Source organism: Choloepus didactylus, chromosome 20 (genome assembly GCF_015220235.1).
Source record: "Choloepus didactylus isolate mChoDid1 chromosome 20, mChoDid1.pri, whole genome shotgun sequence".
NCBI classification, from domain to species: domain Eukaryota; kingdom Metazoa; phylum Chordata; class Mammalia; order Pilosa; family Megalonychidae; genus Choloepus; species Choloepus didactylus.
Window position 1 is genome coordinate 36,293,569 of NC_051326.1, and position 23,185 is coordinate 36,316,753.

The 23,185-nt window shown below is 37.6% G+C and overlaps 1 protein-coding gene across 2 annotated transcripts in view; it reads left to right on the forward strand.

The window, feature by feature from the left end:
- Positions 1-2,828: 2,828 nt before the first annotated feature.
- Positions 2,829-23,185, forward strand: part of MTMR9 (myotubularin related protein 9) — a 71,405-nt gene continuing 51,048 nt past the window's right edge. Inside the window, exons 1-3 of one of the 2 annotated variants that reach the window (XM_037813048.1) lie at positions 2,829-3,896; positions 10,684-10,792; positions 18,811-18,936. In XM_037813048.1, the coding sequence (XP_037668976.1) occupies positions 3,715-3,896; positions 10,684-10,792; positions 18,811-18,936 (417 nt within the window). In that variant the 5' untranslated portion in view covers positions 2,829-3,714. Of the gene's footprint in view, positions 3,897-10,683; positions 10,793-12,614; positions 12,698-18,810; positions 18,937-23,185 lie in introns of those variants that run through there. The other variant, XM_037813049.1, reaches the window with a different exon arrangement.

Sequence of the window (23,185 nt, forward strand, 5' to 3'; positions counted from 1 at the left end):
TAATTAACAGTACCTAATTGTATAGGTGAATGTGGTTAATAGGAGAACCTTTAGGTCATATAGGTTACTAGAATAAAAATTAAAAGATAAAATATAGGATTATATAATACAGTGAATTGTACTGTAGACAATGGACTATAGTTAATAGTACAAGAATATTTTTTCATGAATCATAACAAATGTATGACATTTATACAAGGTGTTAATAATAGGGTGGTATATGGGAAAAAATTCACCTAATGTAAACTATGGATGATAGTTAATAGTACTATTTTAATAATCTTTCATCAATTGTAACAACAGTAATTTTTGTTAAAACAAAAAATAGTGCAATTACAAAAATTTTCTATCAACAATTGTAACAAATATTCCACACCAATGCAAGGTGGTGGTGGGGGGGTGGTATATGGGAATCCTTATTTTATGCATGATTGTTCTGTAAACCCACAACTTCTCTAATAAAAAAAATTTTTTTAAAGGATGTTACAATCTCTTTGAACTTCTGTTCTTCCTCTTTGAACTGGGAATACTGTCTCTCCTGCCTACTTCACCAGGTCATTGAGAGAACATGGGATAGCATATTTGAAAGCATTTTGTATACTGTAAAACACTAGCCACATGTAAGGGATTATCAGTAGTATCACTGAGAAGTTATTTGTTTGCTTTAATTTCCTCATCTGCAAGATGAGAATAATACTGTATCACCTTTCCTCTATTTTCATCTAAACCTTGCTATAATATCTGCAGTAACATTTGAAACCACTCAGATTGGGGTGCAGGAGAGAAGAAGCCAGCAGCATTATTTATAATAGCCAGAAGGTGAAAACAATCCAAATATTCATCAATGGACAAATGGATAAACAAAATATGGCATAGCCACACAATGGATTATTATTCCGTCATAAAAAGGAATGAAGTACTGACACGCTACAACTTGGAAGAACCTCAAAAACATTATGCTAAGTGAAATAATCAAATCACAAAAGTCCATACAAAATATGATATCATTCATATGAAAATCTAGAATAGGGAAATGCATAGACAAAGAAAGTATATTAGTAGTTGTTCAGGGCAGCGTGGGTGTGTGGGAGATGTGGGGATAGGGAGGTTATAGTTAAAGGGTATCGGGTTTCTTTTTGAGGTGAAAAAATTGTTCTAAAATTGATTGTGGTGATGGTTGCACAATTCTGTAATATTTGAAAAACCATTAAAGTAAACATCACATGGATGCATTGCATGTAAGTGAATTAAATCTCAATAAAGCTATTAAAAAAATCAGCAGTTTCTTATTTTGTTCACTAAGTATTTTGGGGTGTTGACATTCCAAAATTAGCTTTTGCTCCTTAAGGGCAAGGGTCATGCTGGAGCCATTGTTTTCAGTCCCTACAGTGCTGATGACTAAGTAGGTACTTAATAAAGGCTAGTTGATTATTTGATAGAATAACATCACCTCTAGATGATTCCATATCAATGCCATTTGTTATCTCAGAATGATGGTAAAAATTATAGCATATGTAGGGTTCTGAGTAAGTGCTTTACCTGCATTATAAATGTCACAATCTACCTCAGATTATCAGTATCCTCTGAGACCCTTATTTCTAGGCAGTTTGGACAATAATGTGCTTGACTACAGCTTCACTGAATTATGTTAATAGAATTGAAGCCTGTCCCATTACTGTTGAACTTGACTGCCATCTACTGTTCACATAATAAAGTGACATTTAGTGCTCTCCCCCTCCCACCCCCTCCAGTCTATTCTTTACTACTGAATTTTTGTTTTCCCCAGATCTCAGGGGCTTTCCATGCCTTGAGCTTCAACACACATATGTGATTTTCTAATATTTGCCAGTGTTACATTATAACAATCCAGCATGATATTAATTTTCTCTTGTGGGCAAAAAGGTTTTTAGCTTTATAGAAGATTAAACATTTTTTACTTAATGACATGATGGTCTTTTCATAGACTCCCCACCCCCCACCCCAGGAAAACTAAAAGAAAAAGGTCATGAAAATATTTTCCCTAATCATTGAGACATATATCTTGGCCACACTTCATTTAGAGTGTAAATCTTATTCATCCTTCAAGGTTATCCTTTCAAACGTTATCTTTTCCATAAATATTTTTCCCTGAGTCTCAGGCTGAAAGTAGTCTTCCTTCCAGAATTGGTAAGTATAAATAAAGGAAGGAAGACAAAATGCCGGTTCTCCCTTCTCTGTTGGTTCCTGTTTTCCGTTTGCAGAAAATAAGCTGAACTTGACTCTCAGCTATAGCAATCTTTTAAAGTGTTCTAAGATTGGAACACTTTAGGAAGGATAAGTACAAAAGTAGGGACAAATGTTGGAGAATCTCATAGAGTCTGTGGCAATTTACTTTGGGTCTGAATACTAAGAAACTTTGTTCAACTCTGTTCTTAGGTACCAGATGGTGAGGATTTCAAAGATTAATGAGGCGACAGCAGACCAAAACCCTTGCATATTTCTCCTCTATTCCCTATTTTAGAATAAAAATATCATTTTAAAAGGGGAGGATGGCAAGCAAGGAGAAATTATGTAAGTAAATTTCTGGCATAATTGAGGCATCTGGTAGTAGTTTAGCTGGATTACACTTAACGGGGAGTTTGTGAGGTGGAGTGATCAGTGCACACTACTCTCGGATTTCATAGCTCTAGATTGAAATCCAGGCTATGGTACAGATGAGCTGTATGGCCTCTAGTAAGTCACTTGGGTTTCCTCACAGGATATGATTAATCACTTCCTCTTCGGTGCATTGTATGCATGTCTCTCTAGGTCCTCTCATAGGTATTTGCATGCTTTTCCTTTTTCTTGTTCAAGGTCCTGCAGCTGCGGCACGGAGCTTTCTGGGAGTCGGCGGCGTCCAGCCCTGTGTCCCCACCCTCACACCTGGCAGATTCTCTGGGGCCACAATCACTGATTCGATCCCCTACCTGCCATCTCTTCAAAGCGAATGGATGACAATCGCCACAATTTACAGCGGCTCTTCGCTCTGAAAAGCCCTTGGTGGAGGAGAGAGGCAACTCAAGTGGAGGAAGGCAGGACAGGACCTCTTCCCGTCGTCTCACCTTCCCGGCACCTTCTGATAAGGGATATTGGGAGAGTGGTGGGTGACGGCAAAAAAAAAAGTTTTTTCCTCTAGGACCACAAATTTTCGGGTATGGCTGCATTGCCGGAGGCATTTTCCCGGACCCAGCTGGCGATCGACTTCCTGCTCCGGCTTCTCTGTCTTCGGAGTTTTGGGCTCCGCGGCTTCCGCCCGAAGTTGCTCCAGGATCGTGCAGCTAACAGCTACTTCCGCCAGGAGTCCCTAGACTGGGCCTTAGAAGCGGGTTCTAAAGCGGCCTCGTCCTCCTCTTAGCCTGTCCGCCAGAGGCCGGGTCCCCTAGGGGCCGGCGGCAGCTGCTAGCCCTGTCGCGGGGCGTTCTCTGTGGTCGAGTCCTGAGCCTGGGGTTACGAGAAGTGCGGGAGAGACGCCCGGGCCTGCCCAGCCCCAGCCTCGGTCTTCCCGCGGTCATTTGACGGTGGCCGCAGACCTCGCCGCGCCCGCCCCACCCTGGGGCGGGGCCCGACCTCCCCTCCCCGATCCCCGCCCCTCCGGCCAGCCCAGGGCCGGGTCATTCTGCTATTCATCCCTGCGGCGGTGTAACCACCTTGCGCCTCAGGACTCGGCAGTCCACTGGCTCCGGCCGCTGGACGAAGATGGAGTTTGCGGAGCTGATTAAGACCCCACGGGTGGACAATGTGGTGCTGCACCGGCCTTTCTATTCGGCCGTTGAGGGAACCCTGTGTCTGACGGGCCACCACCTGATCCTGTCCTCCCGGCAGGACAATACAGAGGAGCTGTGGCTCCTCCATTCAAACATCGACGCCATCGACAAGCGGTGAGTGCCCATCCCACCCTCCTGTTTCACAGGGCATCCGGTGTCTCTAGATGGACGCCTGAGGACACGTTTCCCGGTGTTTTCCTTGCGTCTCATTGTCCAACCAACCAGCAATCTGGCCTAGATTCAGGGTTTGAGTTTTAGAAAGCCGGAAAACATCCAAGCAGGATACCTGGTTTCCATTGAATCTGAATGGAATTCACAAGGTTGTCATGTGGTTATCATCTTGAATACCATTTTTGGTGTAAATCCATTTGGGTGGATTTTCAACGTTGTTTTTTGTTGTTGTTTTGTTTTTTAAATTCGCCGTGTCCCATCATATTTCTTGAATCGTTATTTTTGATCATAGCTCATGAAGTTGTGTGATTCAGTGTGATTTTAGGTAGTCTTTACTTACCACTTTTGAGGAAAATTTAAAGAACTGAGTATGTGGTTATCACAATGTCTAAATTCCTTGAAACTGGGTTTTTTCTCTTTCTCTTCCTCAAAAGAGTTCAGTTTGTCACATTTCTTATTTCTTACCTTCCTGATCATCAATTTAATACGTTCCATTGAGGGAGATTATAACTTCTATTTATTTTTACTTTGTTTTGTTTTTGGAAAGGACAGGGTTGGCTCTTAAGCAAAACTAGGAACTAATTAACCTCTGCACTCTGAAGTATCTTTCCAAGGCAGTGTCTCAAAGACAGAAAGTCATACTTCCATCTGCAGTCAAAATTCCCATTTCTCCAATGTCCTCCTGCCAGGGGAAAGTAAATGGATTATCTATTGTACTCTAACGTATAAATGAATGACAACAGCTTTTTCTTTTTACTGTCAGAAGAATTGGGATACTATGAGGGTTTCTAGAAAGGTTGTGTCTCAAAATAACATAACTTCTAATGGTAGAAATTCAAGCAGTATGGGTGATGGTGTGGTAGATTTATTTATTTAATTTTTAAGCAGAGTGCTCTTCTAGACCCCTCAGATCACTTTTTCCTGTATAAAAGTTTTCATTGGTCTCTCCTTGCTTTTGCAGAATAAAGTCAAAATGTTTTAGCCTGTCATTTATGGCACTCCATGTTCCAGCCCTATCCTGCTTTTCCCACTTTACTTCTTGCCATTCCCTTTCATAAACCCTTTCTTGCCATGTCCATTCTTAAACCCTTTTTTTACCAGCCAATCCTCACTGTTTAATGTTGTTCATACAGGTCTAGCATTTCCTCATCTGTTTCTTATGCTCTTCCTTCTTCCTGGAGTGCCTTATTCATCCCAAGTTTGTTAGACATTTCGTGAGGCACTAAGGACACCATGATGAATAAAATACAGTTCTTGTCTTTCATGAGCTCATAGGTTATCATCCAACTGTTAGTTGTCTATTAATATTGAGTTTAACCAGTTGGATGTCATCTCTTTCACAGATTCTTCCGTCATTCCCACAACTGGTAGTAATTCCCCTTATCTTGAAATCCTATAGCTCTTTAATTATACCTCTTTCAGAGGTATATTTTCAAATTTATGTTTTAATATGTACATATATGTTAGCTCCTTAAAACCAGGACTCACGTCTCATATTTGTATCTCCTTCAGAACTCCTAACCATGGCTTGGTTAGGTAAGCACACAGGAAATACAAGAAGGATTGACCGCAGAATGGTCACTGTGCAGTAGAATACTAATTAGTAGTCTCTCTTTTCTTTCTTATTTACTTCTTTTCATGGTTACCTTTCACTCATTGATTTCATCACATTTACCTCGTACTTATGAGGTGCTGGGTCTGGTAGGGCATAAAGAATAATATAAGATGTGGACCTTTTAATCTGTTAGGGGAGAAATGACAAGCGGTGCACATTTATCTTTTTCTTGGGAAGCGGCATGGTATAACAGAAAGGATATAAGCTATGTGTTCAAAGCAGAGTTTGTTTAATTGTTGCTTTCAAGGAGTATTTACTTCCATGTGTCTTCTTTTTGCTGAACACCATCCGGGCTCTGTGGATACGGTGGTGACCTAGAGAAACAAGGAGCTATGTACTTGAGGGGGAGATGGACACTCAATAAATGAACAAATAAGTGTATAATGATGTCAGGTATTAAGTGCCAGGAAGATAATAAAGGAAGATGAGAGGAAAGAGAGTGCCTAGAGGTGGTATAATTAGAGGAGGCAAGTGACATTTGAACAGAGACCTGAATGAAGGGAGGAAGCTAGCAGTGTGAACATCCTGGGGAAGAGCATTCCAGCAGAGGGAACAGCAAATGCAAAGACCTTGAGACAGGAACATGTTTGGCATGTACAAGACGAGCAAAGAGGACAGTGTGGCTGGAGTACAGTGAGCAAAAGGTGGGGAAAGGGAAGATGGCAGAAACTGTGGTTGGAAAGATATGTGGTGGCCAGATTGTATAGGGTCTTGTGGGCCATTGTAATGGTTTTTTCAGAAACACTTAGAGGGTTGAGAATGAGGAAGTAATATACTTTTTAAAAGTGGATTGTAGGGGCATAAGAGTGGTAGTATCAGGCCCAGGTAGGAAACTGTTGAAGTAGTTCAGATAAAGGATGATGCTGATTTGGATTAGAGTGGAAGCAAAGTGGTCAGAAGTAGTCCGATTTGGGATGTACTTTGAAAAGTAGAGCTGATATGCTTTGCTGGTGAAAGAAAAAGATATTGAGGGCAACTTCTTTAGTTTTGCCTCTATTAGATAGGTACCCTTAGGCAAGCTACTTAACTCTCTGAACCATGGTTCTTTTACATAAGAGGAAGATAACCCCTTTCATATTTAGTAGTAACTTATATTTGAATAATGATTTACAAGTTTATAGAATACTTTCATATACATTGCATACATAATTGTATTTGATCCTTTCAGTGTAGAAGGTTGCACACAAGTTTTACAATTATACCTGTTTTTTATTTCTTTTTATGGACCTCAGATGCAGAAAATTGAGTTAATCTTATTCAGTTGGTGACTCATCTTTATGACTGATTTATTAAAACATTTCCTCTGTTTTTTATTTTATTCTTTTTTTAAAAGTTTTTTTTATTAGAAAAGTTGTAAGTTTACAGAAAAATCATGCATAAAATAGAATTCCCATTATTCTATTCTTCTTCATCCCTCATTTCCACTCCCATTTTCCACTTCATCTATAATACCTGTAGGCAACCATGTTAAATGTTGCTGTTTGTCCTACTGTTGTATCCGGATGTGTGCATACATGTATGTGAATGATTAATTTATGTAATAGGAATTATGCTGTAGATCATGTTCTATTTCTTACCATTTTTACTTAGTACTCTTTTTTAGGATCTCTTATTGCTGTATATACATCCATTTCACCGCTCCTAACTGCAGCATGGAAATCCAACATATCTCTTCTACCCTTTGGATAACCTGCAAATTCCTGCTACCACAAACAGCTCTGATGAACATACTCATTTGTTTCCCATTGTAGTCTTGTGGAAGAGTTTCCCTGAGATTGTGCCTAGGAATGGGATTGAGTAACAAAGTTTTTAGTTTTTAGAGGTCTGTTGAGATGATCTATTTCTACTTGAGTCAGTTTAGGTAAGTTGTGTGTTTCTAGGAATTTTTCCATTTCCTCCAGATTATCTAATTTGTTACCATACAATTGTTCATAGTATTTTCTTATAATCCTTTTAATTTCTGTAAGGTTTTAATTTCTGTAAGGTTACTAGTAATGTACCCCCTTTCATTTTTTATTTTAGTTATTTACATGTACTCTCTTTTATCTTTGTCAGTCTGCCTAAAGGTTTCTCAATTTTATTGATCTTTTCAAAGAACCAATTTTTGGTTTCATTGATTCTCTCAATTATTTTTCTATTCTCTATTTTAGTTATCTCTGCCCTAATCTTTATTATTTCTTTCCTTCCACATACTTTAGGTTTAGTTTGCTCGTCTTTTGCTAGTTCCTTGAGATGTGAAGTTAGTTTATTGATTTGAGATCTTTCTCCTTTTTTAATATAGTCATTCATAGGTATACATTTCCCTCTGAGCACTGCCTTACCTGCATCCCATAAGTTTTGTTATGTTATATTTTCATTTTCATTCATCTCAAGATATTTCCTAATTTCCGTTATGATTTCTTCTTTGACCCATTGTTTAATTTTACATATTTGTGAATGTAGTTTTCTTTGTTATTGATTTCTGACCTCATTCCATTGTGATTGGAGAAGAGCTTTGTATAATTTCAATCTTTTATAAATTTATTGAGTTTTTTTTTGGAACCTAACATGTGGTCTGTTCGGGAGAATGGTCCATGTACACTTGAGAAGATGGTGTATTCTGCTCTTGTTGTGTGCACTGTTCTGTACATGTCTGTTAGGTCTAGTTCATTTATTTAAGTTCTCTGTTTCCTTATTGATCTTCTGTCTAAATATTATATCCATTGATGAAAATGGTGTATTGAAGTCTACGACTATTATTGTAGAAGTGTTTATTTATCTCTTCAGTTTCATCAGTGTCTGCCTCATGTATTTTGGGGCTCTGTAATTAGGTGCATATATGTTTATAATTGTTATATCTTCTTGGTAGTTTGATCCTTTTATTAATATACAGTGTCCTTCTTTGTTGTAAAAGCTTTTGACTTAAAGTCTATGTTATCTGATAGTAGAATAGCCATCTCAGATTTTTTTGGTTGCTATTTGCATGGAATATGTTTTCCATCCTTTCACATGCAATCTATTTTTGTCTTTGGGAATGAGTATCTTGTAAACAACACTGGATCATCTGTTTTTATCTGTTCTGCTAATCTGTGTCTTTTGAGTGGAGATTTTAATCCATTTATATTCAGGGTAATCAATGATAAGGTAGGACTTACTTCACCCATCTTGTCTTTCCTGTGGTTACCATAGAGTTTGTATTCAACATCCTAAATCTATAACCTACTAGCTTGAAATGATACCAACCTAAATTCAGTAGCATACATGGTCTCTGTTCCCATTACCCTTCTAATCCCCCTTTATAATATTGTTTTTGTCACACATTACCTCTTTATATTTTGTGTGTCCATAAGATTGAAATATGACTACTTTTTATTTAATTGTATTCTATGGCTTATAGGAAATAAAAAATAGAATTATCTACTGAGACTATAATACCACTGGGATTTGTAGTTACCCATGTGATTACCTCTACCAGAGATCTTTATTTCTTTATACTGCTCCAAGCTACTATCTACTATCCTCTCCTTTCAATCTGAAGAACTTCCTTTAACATTTCTTGTAGGGCAAGTCTTTGGGGGACACACTCTTCTTCCCAGCAGTTAAGGTCAGCATAGCTCCACTGCCATACTCTGGTCCACCTTCTCACTCCAGCTTTCATAGAATGAGCGGCTTTTCTGCCTCCAGTAACTCCTGGGTTAGGAGATCCAGACAGCTGCCCTGGGTCTGTCTTTCATGGAATCAGATGGGGATAATGTACAAGGACACCCAGTATTTTCATTTAGGTACACAAGCAATTAGACCCTAATGACCTGCTGGGAATGTGCATGGCTGGCCAAAGTGCCACTGCAGGTTGTTCTGGTTTCAAGAAGCTGCTCTGAATGCACATGTGTGTACTGCTCAAGTGCTGCCACGGGTCTGTGTGACCTCAGTGCCTATTTTTTTTTTTTAATGAGGTGTGCCACTAAAGAGCTTCCACAGGTAACGGATCCGAGCACCGGGGAAGGATCTGGACCAGTGAATTTGTCCTGCTCCTCTCCTACATTTTTAGGTGATTTTCTTTTTAGTTTTTTTCCTATTTAGTGTTTCTTGAGTCATTCTCCAGTCTCATTCGCCCTCTGGATTTCCAAGAGAGTTGAATCTGCCCTTTTATTTCGCAATCATTAAGAGGGAATGTTCCCAGGGGTGTCATATGCTGCCATCTTGGTGATGTCACCAATCCAGAATACATTCTATTGAAATGCATTCAACTGGTTGATAAATTGTGGCTGTTCTGTGGAATTTTCTTTAGTAGGACTTGATCCACATAAACAGTGTTTGTCCGTCAAAATTAACAATATAGTGATGTGAGGCATGGGAGTGTTTACAATTTAGATTGAACTTACAAAGAGTAGCTATAGGATTTATGTTTTTAAACTAGGCAAAATATAAGAAAAATCTATCAGCTTTTGAGCAATCTAAGAATTCTTAGTTTAGGTAATACTCAGAAATGTTCGTTGAAAAGAATTGGAGGAAATCAATGGCAAAGCAAAAGAGAAAAATCAGAGCCATTAGGAAGTACAAACAAGTCAAAACATCCATAATAAAAAGAACACAAAACCCCAACTAAGGTAAAACTAAATTTATACAAAGCTTACAGGTACAAAATTTGCAATTAAACATAGTGTTTACCCTGAAGTTTTCCTTCATTTAGTATAGATATTGTAAGTTAATTTTTAAAATTGAAAAAGAAATACTACATATTTAAATGAACTGCTATAAGGTTAGAAATAAGTAAAATCTGAAATGAGCTGTTTTCCTATGCTGCAGAAATATCTCTATACAAGCACTTAGAACATTAATTACAGGTCTTTTTTCCTGTTTTTGTCTTTTGTTTTGTTTTGTTTTTTTAAGTAAGGCCCTAAATAACCTCCACTGGATGAATTAACCTATTATGAGTTATTTTACATATTTGAAATTTTTAAATACATAAATTTTAAATATTCTATAGACTTGACTGTTCCTTAATTAGATTAATTGGGGAGAAGAAAGTTGAGTATAGTTGAGTGATTACAATTGCCTTCTCCTTTCAAAGAAATAATCATATATTCAAAGTTAGTAATATAAATATTTCTAAGTATGACTTGTAATCTCTTGCAGATTTGTGGGATCACTGGGTACCATCATCATAAAATGTAAAGATTTTCGAATTATTCAGTTGGATATTCCTGGAATGGAGGAATGTTTGAATATAGCCAGTTCCATTGAGGTAAGTATTTTTGAAGCAGAATCTCATGAAAATAAATGAGAAAAAACTGTTCTTATTTTCTGACTCAGGACAGCTCTTATGTTTCTTTACTAGGTATTTATTTGGTCATGTTCTCTAACTCAGCTATCAAAGACAGATAGGAGAAGCCTCATCCTGATTCACTGTTTTAGGAATGTAATAGGACCTCATTGACTTATAGCAGGTTTAGTGTTACTCATTGTATACGAGTAACCCAGCTCCACCATATATTAGGAGAGTCCCAGGAGTTCACATTGATTAAATAATAGATAAAGTTTTACTTGGTTTTTCTTTTGAAGATGTATGAGTGCTTGTTTGGAGAAACCATTAGAGGAAGTAAAGAAGTTCTTGGGAGAAATTTTAAAGTGTTGCTTGATATTTCATGTTCACTATACAAATTTGATATTTTCTGTATACCAAAGGTAGCTCATGAACTTTTTTTTCATCTGCTCTAATTGGTTTGCTCAAATTAAATTCTATGTGGAATTTTAAAGTAGTAAAACAGATTCAGTTAGAATGGGTTTTGTTCAAGTTCCAGTGTGTGGGTATTGCAGGAACCAAGAAGTCCCCATTGACTTGATCTTTCCCACCTGCCCTCTAAGGGCTTCCTTAGAGACATTGAAAACCACAAATGAGAATTAATCAAGGACAGTGTTTACTTCTCTATGACAGTAGCAACTAGGAACAAGATTTTTTCCTCCTAAATATAGTAGTGTACCTTTTTATAATAGATACAATCCTAGAACTTTAAATAAAAGTATTAATAAGCATTTAATCATATTGTAATAGCACAGTTTGACTCTTCACTTTCCTGCTAGCTTGTGACCATGGGTAAAATACTTACCCTTTCTGACTATTAGTTTCCTAGTTAATGAAATGAGGATAAAAGCACTTACCTTTTACAGCTATTGTAAGAAATATATTAGTAGATATATGTAAAATGCTTAGAATAACGGGCAAATAGCAGCTAGCATTTGAGGACCTTATGTCATTTATTTATTGCAATTTTGTGTGAGACCTTTTCTAAGTTATTTTTTTTAATAAAGAAAATAATTATTACCAGTGGTTGTGGCCTTTTGTTTTTAGTAAATCGGAATTTCAGTATATCAGATTTGTTTAACACAGGATGTGTTTGCTTTATTTTTGTGTAAACAAGATTGAATATCTGTTCAGATTACAAATAATAGAAATTTTATTTAGGTAATTTAAAATTTAAATTAAAAAGTTCACATTTTATCCAGCTGTTTTTGGAATACACTCAAGATTTAAATTGCCTTAATTTAAATCATTACTACTATATTTTAGCAATTAACTTTATGTGTATAGTACTTTCCAGATAATTATGGAGCCACACTGATTATTTTTTCTGTCTTCTGGTAACTGACTTATCTGGTCTTTTGTATCAAAAAGAGAAAAAGAAAAAAGAAAAAAAAAGGTTATTGACTTAGCTATTAAAGAGGGGAAGGGGAGCAGAATGTATTAAAAATCTGTAACTAGGATTTTGTTTGGTTTTTATACAGGAGTAGAGAAATAGAGGAACAACTATTGTGATACGAGTAAATAGTATGTTACATTTTTCTTTCTGCCTTTGCTAAGTTTTACTTAGGCAAATCAGAAGAGGAGCTAACTGTTTGTCTTATATCTCTGTCATTTGGAAGTAACGTGATATAGATTTGGCTGAGTTTGCTAACAGGAGTGAGAAACTCACTGTAGCTTCTAGACTGTTAAATTGAAATAATGTCCCACTTTTTGGTCAGAGGAGTGCTATTGACCCATTTCAGTTCAGCATGCATTTTTGTTTCAGTTTTAGGGTTGGATTTTCACATGTCCGTCTGCATTTTTCTTCTTATCCCTTTTGTACCCAGTGACTTACGGAGTGTTTGGTTGGTGAGTGTTGACTGTGGTGAAGCACAATAGTGAAGAAAAGGATAAAGCATATTATTGCATTTGCATTCACTTAGCTTCATTAGCATCTTACACTGATCAAATGTTTAGTTATATGTGTTACCTAATACTTTTTAGTAACTGACTCATTATATAGGAGCCTTTAGGGCTGAAAAGAAGCCATAGAATTATAAGTCATCTTTATAATTTCACCTGTGAAAAGTGAATGGCTCTGTTGAATGTTTTTACCACACAAGGAATAAAAATAGTGGATTTGGCCTCTAGCCTTTTCCTGGCACCCAGGAATTTCTCATGTAGCACAGTAGAGCTATTCTTTGTGATCTAGAATCTATTTACCCAAATACAGTCTGCTGCCACAGATAGAATACCACTGGAAGAATAAGTGGCAAATGCTCAGTTTTCTAAATTGTAGCAGGAAATCTGATGACGCTTTTTTCTGTGTAGCTTAAACTGCCTTTTGGAGTTGAAATGTTTTCAGTTGATTCAGCATTTAAGTGCTTAAAGAAAAAGATCTGTCTTTAGTGACATAAAATATAATCATGATAAGTCAAAATATGAGTGCTGATTGCCTGCCAGAGTGGTTGCCAACCTGCATTTAAAATAACAGTTGCGCTGGCTGTTGGCATCTCTGGCCTAGGTCAGACGTGTACTGACCTTTCTGCTTCAGTTTGGTGTAATTGGCAGCTGGAGATAATATCGAAGTGCTTAATGGATTATACAGCTATTAACTATGCTTTGCCGTATTTTCTGTTTTATCAGCTTTGGGGCAAGGCTTCTTGATTTATGGACAGAGAAAAATAACTTGGGATGGGAATGTTTTTGTTGAACTGCTGAACTAACTACATGTCTAATCTAATATTGAATAAGTCAAGGCCCAGTCATTTTGTGAGCCTGATCCTACAGTGAACTGGAAGGAGATAACTTCATTCTTGAGAGTTTCAGTATACTTAGACTATCGCCCTCCCCCCATAGCACACAATATTATCCCTCTTCCTCCAGTTTCTCCATAATTATTGTGGTTTAAATTATGCTAATTGATTTTGTTGCCCTTTTTTCCAGTCATAGAAATGCCTTCCATAATTGCCTTCCATGAAACTGTCAGGTGATGGAGTATGTGTTCTGTCTGTACTTCCTGTCTTGTCAGATTTTCCTGGTTTTATCTACCAGAATTCAAACATTCCAGGATGAATATAATTTTAGTTTGGGACCATTGAGTTATTGCCCGGTTTAAGTATGGGTCAGTGTAGCATAAAGATAATGATGATATGTTATTAAATGACATATCATTATAGGAAGGAAGGAAATGAACATTTACGGAGTTTCTACATATGTGAAGCACATGATAGCTAAAATTTATTTAGAATTTATTATGTGCCAAGCACTCCTATATGCCAGTTACATATATATCATCTCTCTTGATGCTCCTAGCAACCCTCTGAGGTAGGTTCTGTTATTTCTCCCATTTTATGGTTTAGGAGGTTGAGGAATAGAATGGTTAAATAACTTACTGTTACAACAGCCAGGATTTGGAATTTGAGTTCAGCTGTCTGAACTCTTGACTGCTAAGCTATATCACCATTTTTTTTTTTTTAATTTTTATTGAGCTTGTTCAGATACCGTACTATTATCCAAAGATCCAAAGTGTACAATCATTTGCCCCTGGTACCCTCATACAGCTGTGCATCCATCACCGCACTTAATTTTTGTTCAATTTTTAGAACCTTTTCATTACTCCAGACAAGAAATAAAGTGAAAGATGAAAAAAGAAAAAAAAAAAAAAAGAAAAGGAAACTCAAATCCTCCCATATCCCTAACCAACTCATATTGACTCATAGTGTTGGTATAGCACATTTGTTACTGTTTATGAAAGAATGTTGAAATACTACTATCTGTAGTATATAGTTTGCAATAGGTATATATTTCTTCACTGTATGCCCCTCTATTATTAACTTCTAGTTGTATTGTCTTACATTTGTTCTGGTTCATGGAAGAGTTTTCTAATATTTGTACAGTTAATCATGGACATTGCCCACCATAGGATTCAGTTTTATACATTCCCATCTTTTAACCTCCAACTTTCCTTCTGGTGACATATATGACTCTGAGCTTCCCCTTTCCACCTCATTCACGCACCATTCAGCACTGTTAGTTACTCTCACATCTTGCTACCGATACCTCTGTTCATTTCCAAACATTTAAATTCATCCTAGTTGAACATTCTGCTCATACTAAGCAACCGCTCCCCATTCTTAAGCCTCGTCCTATATTTTGGTACCTTATATTTCATATCTATGAGTTTACATATTATAATTAGTTCTTATCAGTGAGACCCTGCAGTATTTGTCCTATGTGTCTGGCTTATTTCACTCAGTATATTGCCCTTGCAGTTTTGTCATCAACCCTTTTTTTTTTTTTTAAAGATGGTTTTGTTCACACACCATACATTCCATCCTAAGTAAACAATTGATGGTTCTCTGTATGGTCACATATTTATGTGTTCACCACCTTCACCACTATCTATATAATGGCATCTACATTTTTTCCACAAGGCAGGAGGGAGAGTCAAAGTAGGTAGAGAGGCAAAAGAAAGAGGAAAAAAAATGACAGCTAGGAAGTAGCAAAAGGAAAAGTAACCTTAAATCAAAGTAAAGTAAAGAGTCAGACAACACCACCAATGTCAAGTGTCTAACATGCCTCTCCTATCTCCCCCTCTTGTCTGCATTTACCTTGGTATATCACCTTTGTTACATTAAAGGAAGCATAATACAATGATTCTGTTAGTTACAGTCTCTAGTTTACGTTGATTGCATCCCTCCCCCAATGCCTCCCCATTTTTAACACCTTGCAAGGTTGACATTTGCTTGTTCTCCCTCGTAAAAGAACATATTTGTACATTTTATCACAATTGTTGAACACTCGAGTTTTCACCAAGTTACACAGTCCCATTCTTTATCTTTCCTCCTTTCTTCTGGTGTCTCACATGCTCCCACCCTTCCTCTCTCAACCATACTCATAGTTATGTTTGTTCAGTGTACTTACATTGCTGTGCTACCATCTCTCAAAATTGTGTTCCAAACCATGCACTCCTGTCTTCTCCTATCACTCTGTAGTGCTCCCTTCAGTATTTCCTGTAGGGTGGGTGTCTTGTTCACAAAGTCTCTCATTGTCTGTATGTCAGAAAATATTTTGAGCTCTCCCTCATATTTGAAGGGCAGCTTTGCTGGATATAGGATTCTTGGTTGGTGGTTTTTCTCTTTCAGTATCTTAAATATATCACACCACTTCCTTCTTGCCTCCATGGTTTCTGCTGAGAGATCTGCACATAGTCTTATTAAGCTTCCTTTGTATGTGATGGATTGCTTTTCTCTTGCTGCTTTCAGGATTCTCTCTTTATCTTTAACATTTGATTATCTGATTATTAAGTGTCTTGGCATAGGCCTATTCAGATCTATTCTGTTTGGAGTACGCTGCGCTTCTTGGATCTGTAATTTTATGTCTTTCATAAGAGATGGGAAATTTTCATTGATTATTTCCTCTATTATTGCTTCTGCCCCTTTTCCCTTCTCTTCTCCTTCTGGGACACAAATGATACGTACATTCTTGTACTTTGTTTCATTCTTAAGTTCCTGGAGACATTGCTCATATTTTTTCATTCTTTCCTCCATCTGCTCCTTTACATGTAGGCTTTCAGGTGTTTTGTTCTCCAGTTCTTGAGTGTTTTCTTCTGCCTCTTGAGATCTGCTGTTGTATGTTTCCATTGTGTCTTTTGTCTCTTGTGTTGTGCCTTTTGTTTCCATACATTCTACTAGTTGTTTTTTTGAACTTTCGGTTTCTGCCTTAGGTATGCCCAGTGTTTTCTTTACAGCCTCTATCTCTTTTGTGAAATATTCTCTAAACTTTTTGAATTGATTTAGCATTAGTTGTTTAAATTCCTGTATCTTGGTTGAAGTGTACATTTGTTCCTTTGACTGGGCCATAGCTTCATTTTTCTTAGTGTAGGTTGTGGTTTTCTGTTGTCTGGGCATCTGACCTCCTAGGCCACCCCAATCAGGTTTTCCCAGACGAGAACAGGCTCAGGTCATAGAAGGAGGAAATATTCAGTATCTGGTTTCCCTGATGGTTTTTCTTAGAGGATTGATACACCTGTGCTTTTCTGCCCAGCAGGTGCACCTTCAGCCTGTCACTGGCTGGTGTAAGAGGGTGTGGCCTGTGGCTCTCCTCCCCCAGGCTTTTTTTTTTTTATTTTTTTTTATTTTTTTAATCTTCATTTTATTGAGATATATTCACATACCATGCAGTCATACAAAACAAATCGTACTTTCGATTGTTTACAGTACCATTACATAGTGGTACATTCATCACCCAAATCAATCCCTGGCACCTTCATTAGCACACACACAAAAATAACAAGAATAATAATTAGAGTGAAAAAGAGCAATTGAAGTAAAAAAGAACACTGGGTACCTTTGTCTGTTTGTTTCCTTCCCCTATTTTTCTACTCATCCATCCATAAACTAGACAAAGTGGAGTGTGGTCCTTATGGCATTCCCAATCCCATTGTCACCCCTCATAAGCTACATTTTTATACAACTGTCTTTGAGATTCATGGGTTCTGGGTTGTAGTTTGATAGTTTCAGGTATCCACCACCAGCTACCCCAATTCTTTAGAACCTAAAAAGGGTTGTCTAAAGTGTGCATAAGAGTGCCCACCAGAGTGACCTCTCGGCTCCTTTTGGAATCTCTCTGCCACTGAAGCTTATTTCATTTCCTTTCACATCCCCCTTTTGGTCAAGAAGATGTTCTCCGTCCCACGATGCCAGGTCTACATTCCTCCCCGGGAGTCGTATTCCACGTTGCCAGGGAGATTCACTCCCCTGGGTGTCTGATCCCACATAGGGGTCCTCCCCCAGGCTTTGGGGTCTGGTTCTGGAAACGTGGGCAGTAGAGCTGGGCCCCTCCCTTTCCTCTTGGGAAGTTATGCCCCCTCCAGAGAGGTCATCTGCATGTCAGTAAGTTCTTTGTTTCTCTGACTATGCTGATCAAAGTGTTTTGATTTTAAAATGGCTGAGGCTTTCTTTACCAGAAAGCGCTGGGGGCTGAAAATGGCTGAGGTTTTCTCCACAGAGAGAGAAAGGGACAGAAAAACTCCCAGATTCACCCATCAGCCAGAGATAGCACCCGATCCTCTGGGCTCCCCGTCCTGAGACAGATATGTCCCCCGACTGTCCCAAGGTCAGTTGTCACCAAAAGCCTCTGTCTGCTTGTTGAGGATTCGCTGTCTGTATTGAGCAGTTAACATTTAAAACCCCACTTGGAGCTGGGCTGAGAGAGTGCTGCTCTCTAGCACCGCGAGGCTTCCATGAGGGAGGGGCTCTCAGCTCTCGGTTCTCAGCGCGTGTCTGCAGTTTTACTTACAGATTTTATGCTGCTATCTTGGGCATTCTTCCCAATTCAGGTTCGAGGATGATGAGTGGACAGTCACATTTGTCTCCCGCAGTTATTCCAGGTTATTTACTAGTTTTTTGGTCATTTATGAATTGTTCCAGGGGGGGACTAACAGTCTTCCACTCCTCTCTATGCCGACATCTTAGCTCCTCTGTATCACCATTTTTTATAGTTGCTAACAGACACTGATTTTATCATAGTTTAACACTGATTTTTATATAGTTTATATGTGTTTATATTGCTAATAACTAAGTTTTGAGCCATTACCAACTGCCGCAAAACTATTTGTTCTCTGATTTCCAGAGACATTTAAATCTTTTAAATTAGGCTTTATTAAATGGTTTCAAAAAAGGAGTTATTTCATTTTTCTCTTAGTATAGATGTACGAATTTTTTTTTGTTTTTTTGTTCATTCAGCAAACACTTATTGTGGGCATGTTATGTGTTAGATACCTTGTTAGATGCTAGAAGCATGGAAATTAGCTTCAATAAGACTTTAATTGTATCAAGTGATAAATATAATGTTAGAGAAATATACTGAGTGCCAATCCTTATAGGTCATATTGTTTTAATACCAATTTGTCAGTTAAAAATTGTTTCTTTCAATTTGTGGTATATTCCTTTTTTCTTTATTTTCTTTTTACCCTCTAGGCATTATCTACCCTGGACTCCATCACTTTGATGTACCCTTTCTTTTACCGGCCCATGTTTGAAGTGATAGAAGATGGCTGGCATTCCTTCCTTCCCGAGGAAGAGTTTAAACTCTACTCTTCAGCTGTGAGTTAGATTTTGTGAACTATGGGTAATGAAAAATAATCCAGTATCTTATTTTACTTGTTCAAATGACAACTTCCTTTTGAAGAGTAAAAGGTAAAGTTGACTTATCCATGCCTTAAAAAAGTAAATGTTAACCATTCATGTTGCAGCCTTTGTCATTCAAAGACTTGTATAATTTGTTCTCAGTGTTGCAGCTCAAGTGATTTTCTTCCAATGGATTTACTGTATTCCAAATATTATTTTTTCTTACTTTGAAAAATGACATTGATGTAACTTTTAAGATCTGAATAAGATAGTCCAGACATGTTATGTGTTATTTGGTATTTTAAGTGTCTGTTTAGAAACAACTTTATATGTAGTAATAAGGTTCTGAACCAGCCCCCAAAAGTCACTTTAACCTACTGTGTACCTAAGATATCACTAGAGAACTAAAATTTGTTTATATGGGATAATTTTTGTGTTTTTATAATTTTGGTTGCCAAGACCAGATAATGAGAACAGGTTTTCTTCTTCATTCTTCACTAATTTACTTCTTTCTTCTTCCATCATACCTCTATAAATGTGTACTGAGAGAATCAAGAAGTAGGGACTAGGGTACTGTGTGGTTTAAAAAGCAAAAGTGTCCACAGCAGCAAAATGAGTAAGGAAAGGGAATTTTCATGTATAGTGCATTTTTATGTAGTTTACGGTTTACCACAGTTCTATTTGTGGTCTTTATTGCTTTAAAAACTGAATAGTAAACATTCTTATATGTATGATGCTTTTCTGTTATTTGAATTGTCTGACAGTTAACATAGAGGGATCTTAAGTATTTCCTAGGGGGAAAAATGGTAGTCAGAATGTGATTAAGGTAGTCAGAAAGGAGGTATCAGAACTACTTGCCTGGTACCCAAAAATATCTGGAGAAATTACCTGCCCATAATTCATGTTGGAGGTAAGTGCCATAAGTCCAAGCCTGCATTCTTCAAGTCAAGTTTAGAGTGTTGATGTGTTAGGGATTTTAAGGGTCATTCAAATAAATGTCCTATGACATTGTGATATAAAAATCCACTGTGCTAAATAAATCCATGACATTTTCCAGCTTCTGCTTGAAATCTCTAGTGCAAGAGAATCTGCAAAATCATACTGTAACAATCCCATTTGGGGACAGCTCTAATTGTTAGTGCTTCCTTATACTGAGCTGAACTCTTATCTTCCTCTAAAATGTACCCAATGTTTTTCATTTTGCTTTGAGTGATACAGTTTTATTTCTCTCATATGAATAGTCCTACAAATTAAGAACTTTTATGACCCCCTTAAGTTTTCTTTTCTGTAGATTAAATATCAATATTTACTTCATCCTTTTCTTGTCCCACCCTACTGTCCTGGTTGCTTTTCTCAGCAGGGCCTTCAGTTTGATATTGATTCCCTTAAAATTGTAGTGATGTAACTGAACATTTGGAGTAGATTGAACCTAATACTAACACTTTAAGGCAGGCTCCAGTTGTATTTGCTTTTTTGAAAATTGAATTATGAATGAAATAACCTAAAATTCTTAACATCTTTTTACATATGTAAAAAAACTGCTTTGCTATTTTGTTTGTTTATTTATTTTTACTTATATTCAATACTTTTTCCCATTGGATGTTTCCTTTTTGGTTTAGGCTTATTGCAATTTGTAATTTTGAAGTTCTTTTATTTTCCTGCAAACTTTGTAATCCACAAATTTAATAAGAATATCCTTAATGACTTGATTTTAGGTATTCACTTATTATACCAGATTCTAGAAATTTAAGATGAACAGAGCTTGATTCTTTTTCACTACTTACTGAAAGTCTAATATAGAGGATAATTATATAAGTAAATAGAAAAAAACAAAATAAATACCAATGGAAGTATCCATAAAGCACAGGAGAAATGACATGATTATATTTGTGTTTTAGAAAAGTCAAAAAAGGGGAACTTGGATTCTGTATATAAACTTTGCATGAATCTCTGGCTGATTCTTAAACCAGAATCAGCTTTAACGGAGTAGACTGAAAACAGTGTGAACTAAGGTCTGTGCTGCCATTCCCGACAAGTATTATAGAGTTTACAGTTTGTGTCTAAACACATTAATGGCCTAGTAAAACAAAAACTTTAACACTTTTCAGAGGAGTATAATAGAATGCAGAGTTTCCACAATATAACATTCATAATGTCCAGGAAATGATCCAAAATTAAGCAGGCTAATGTGACCCATTTACGAGAAAAAAGATGATCAAGTACCGACCCCAAGATGACTCAGATGTAAGCATGATCACACAAGGACTTTAAAGCAGCTGTTAAAACTGCTCAATGAGGTAAAGGAAAATATGTTTTAAATGAAAGAAAAGGAAATCTCAACAGAGAAATAGAAAGTATAAGAAGAATCAAATGGAACTTTTAGAACTTTCAGGAAAAAAAGTATATCTGAATTAAATTTCACTAGATTGGCTTAATAGCAGAGAAGAGATGACAGGACAGAATCAGTGAACTTGAAGTTAGAAGAATAGAAATTATTACTATGAAGGAGAAGGGAGGAAAAAAGATGACAGAAAAATGAAGAGTGATGCCATCAATATAAACAGTTACTGAAAACCTCTCCCTAGAGATTCAGTGAAAAAAAGGACAATTCTCATCTGTTCAGAACCCTAGAGGAAGGTATAGACTGGAGAAGTATCCCACAAATGCTGAATTAAAGAAAGAGAAAAATATCAGGTAGGAAACTTCTGTCCCAGACTGACCAGTCCTCAGCCCTACCCCTCACTTGGTCCCACCTAGCTCGGTAAGTTCCCAGAGGCAGCAGCCAAGATCTCTCCCACCTCCCACTGGGGACACAGACTATAAAATCTTGCACAGCAGTGAGACAGATCCCCACCCAGTTCCAGACACAGGGACCCACGGCAGGACTAAAGCTGTGGGGGAGGGCGGAATACAAAAGGGCAGCAAGGAAGAGCTTCCAAAATGGAGGATCAGGGAGGGAACCACAAGATCTTCCCTAAAAGCAGCAAGTAGCCAGGGAGAAACTACCCAGATCAACTGTTTGGGGACCTGGGGGACATGGGAGACATTTCATGGCCCAGGTCAGTGAGGGATGAAGAGTCTGAGAAAATGTGGACACAGACTGTATTTCCAGCCTTGGATCCTGGTGCCCACCCCCCACCCTTGAGGAAAACAGCAGCTGGAGGTCTGATCTTTGCCTGGGGACAGCTGCAGCCTGGGGCAGCTGGGGGAATTCTCTGCCACAAGTAAAGTGGGGTACCAAGTCCCATACTGAGCTGGATTTTGGCCAGCAAAGTGAAGGCACAGGAACCCCACAGTTTCAGCCCCACCCAGTCAGATGCTGCCTGGGCTCCAGGAGGTAAACAGCTTCTGAGGACGTTTAAGTTACCAAACAGCACCATCTGCTGGGCAGGCTGGAAAGTGCAGGGGAACTGGAGGGCTTTTCAGAGCCTCTCCAGACCCTACCCCAAGCCTATTGGAGCTGGTCTAACCCCCTGCATGGGTACTTGGCCCTGTTTTGGCTGAGAACTATGGACAACCCATCTGTCAAAGCAGTGCCCTAATATAAACTCAGGGAACCACTAAACCCTAAATAAGAGAGAAAAATCAACCTTCAGAGTAGACCCATTAAGATAATTGGATGACCAGATGTCAGTAGAAAATCACAAGGCATACTAAAACTCAAGAAGAAATGGCCCAGTTGAAGGAACAGATCAAAAAATTGGAGGAGAAACAGAATTTGGAACAACTAATGAAAGATGTGCAAACAAATATCCTGAATCAAAGAAATGAAGGTAATATATAGAGAGATAAAGTATGTTAAGACACTAGAAGAGTGTCAAGAAGAATTAGAAAGACTATATATAAAAATAACAGATATTATGGAAATAAAAGACACTAGACAAAATTAAAAATATACTTGAGATACAATAGCAGATTTGAAGAGCAGAAGAAAGAATCAGTGAGCTAGAAAACAGGTCAACTGAATTTGAACAGACAAAAGAACAAATGGAGAAAAAAATGGGAAATTTTGAGCAGGCTCTCAGGGAAATGATAGACTATACAAAATGCACAAATATACACATCATTGGTGTCTCAGAAGGAGGAAAGGAGAGAAAAGGGCCAGGAAGAATATTTGAAGAAATAGTGGCTGAAAATTTCCCAACCCTTATAAAAGACATAAATATGCAAATCCAGGAAGCCCAATGTACTCCAAATAGAATAAATCTGAATAGACCCACTCCAA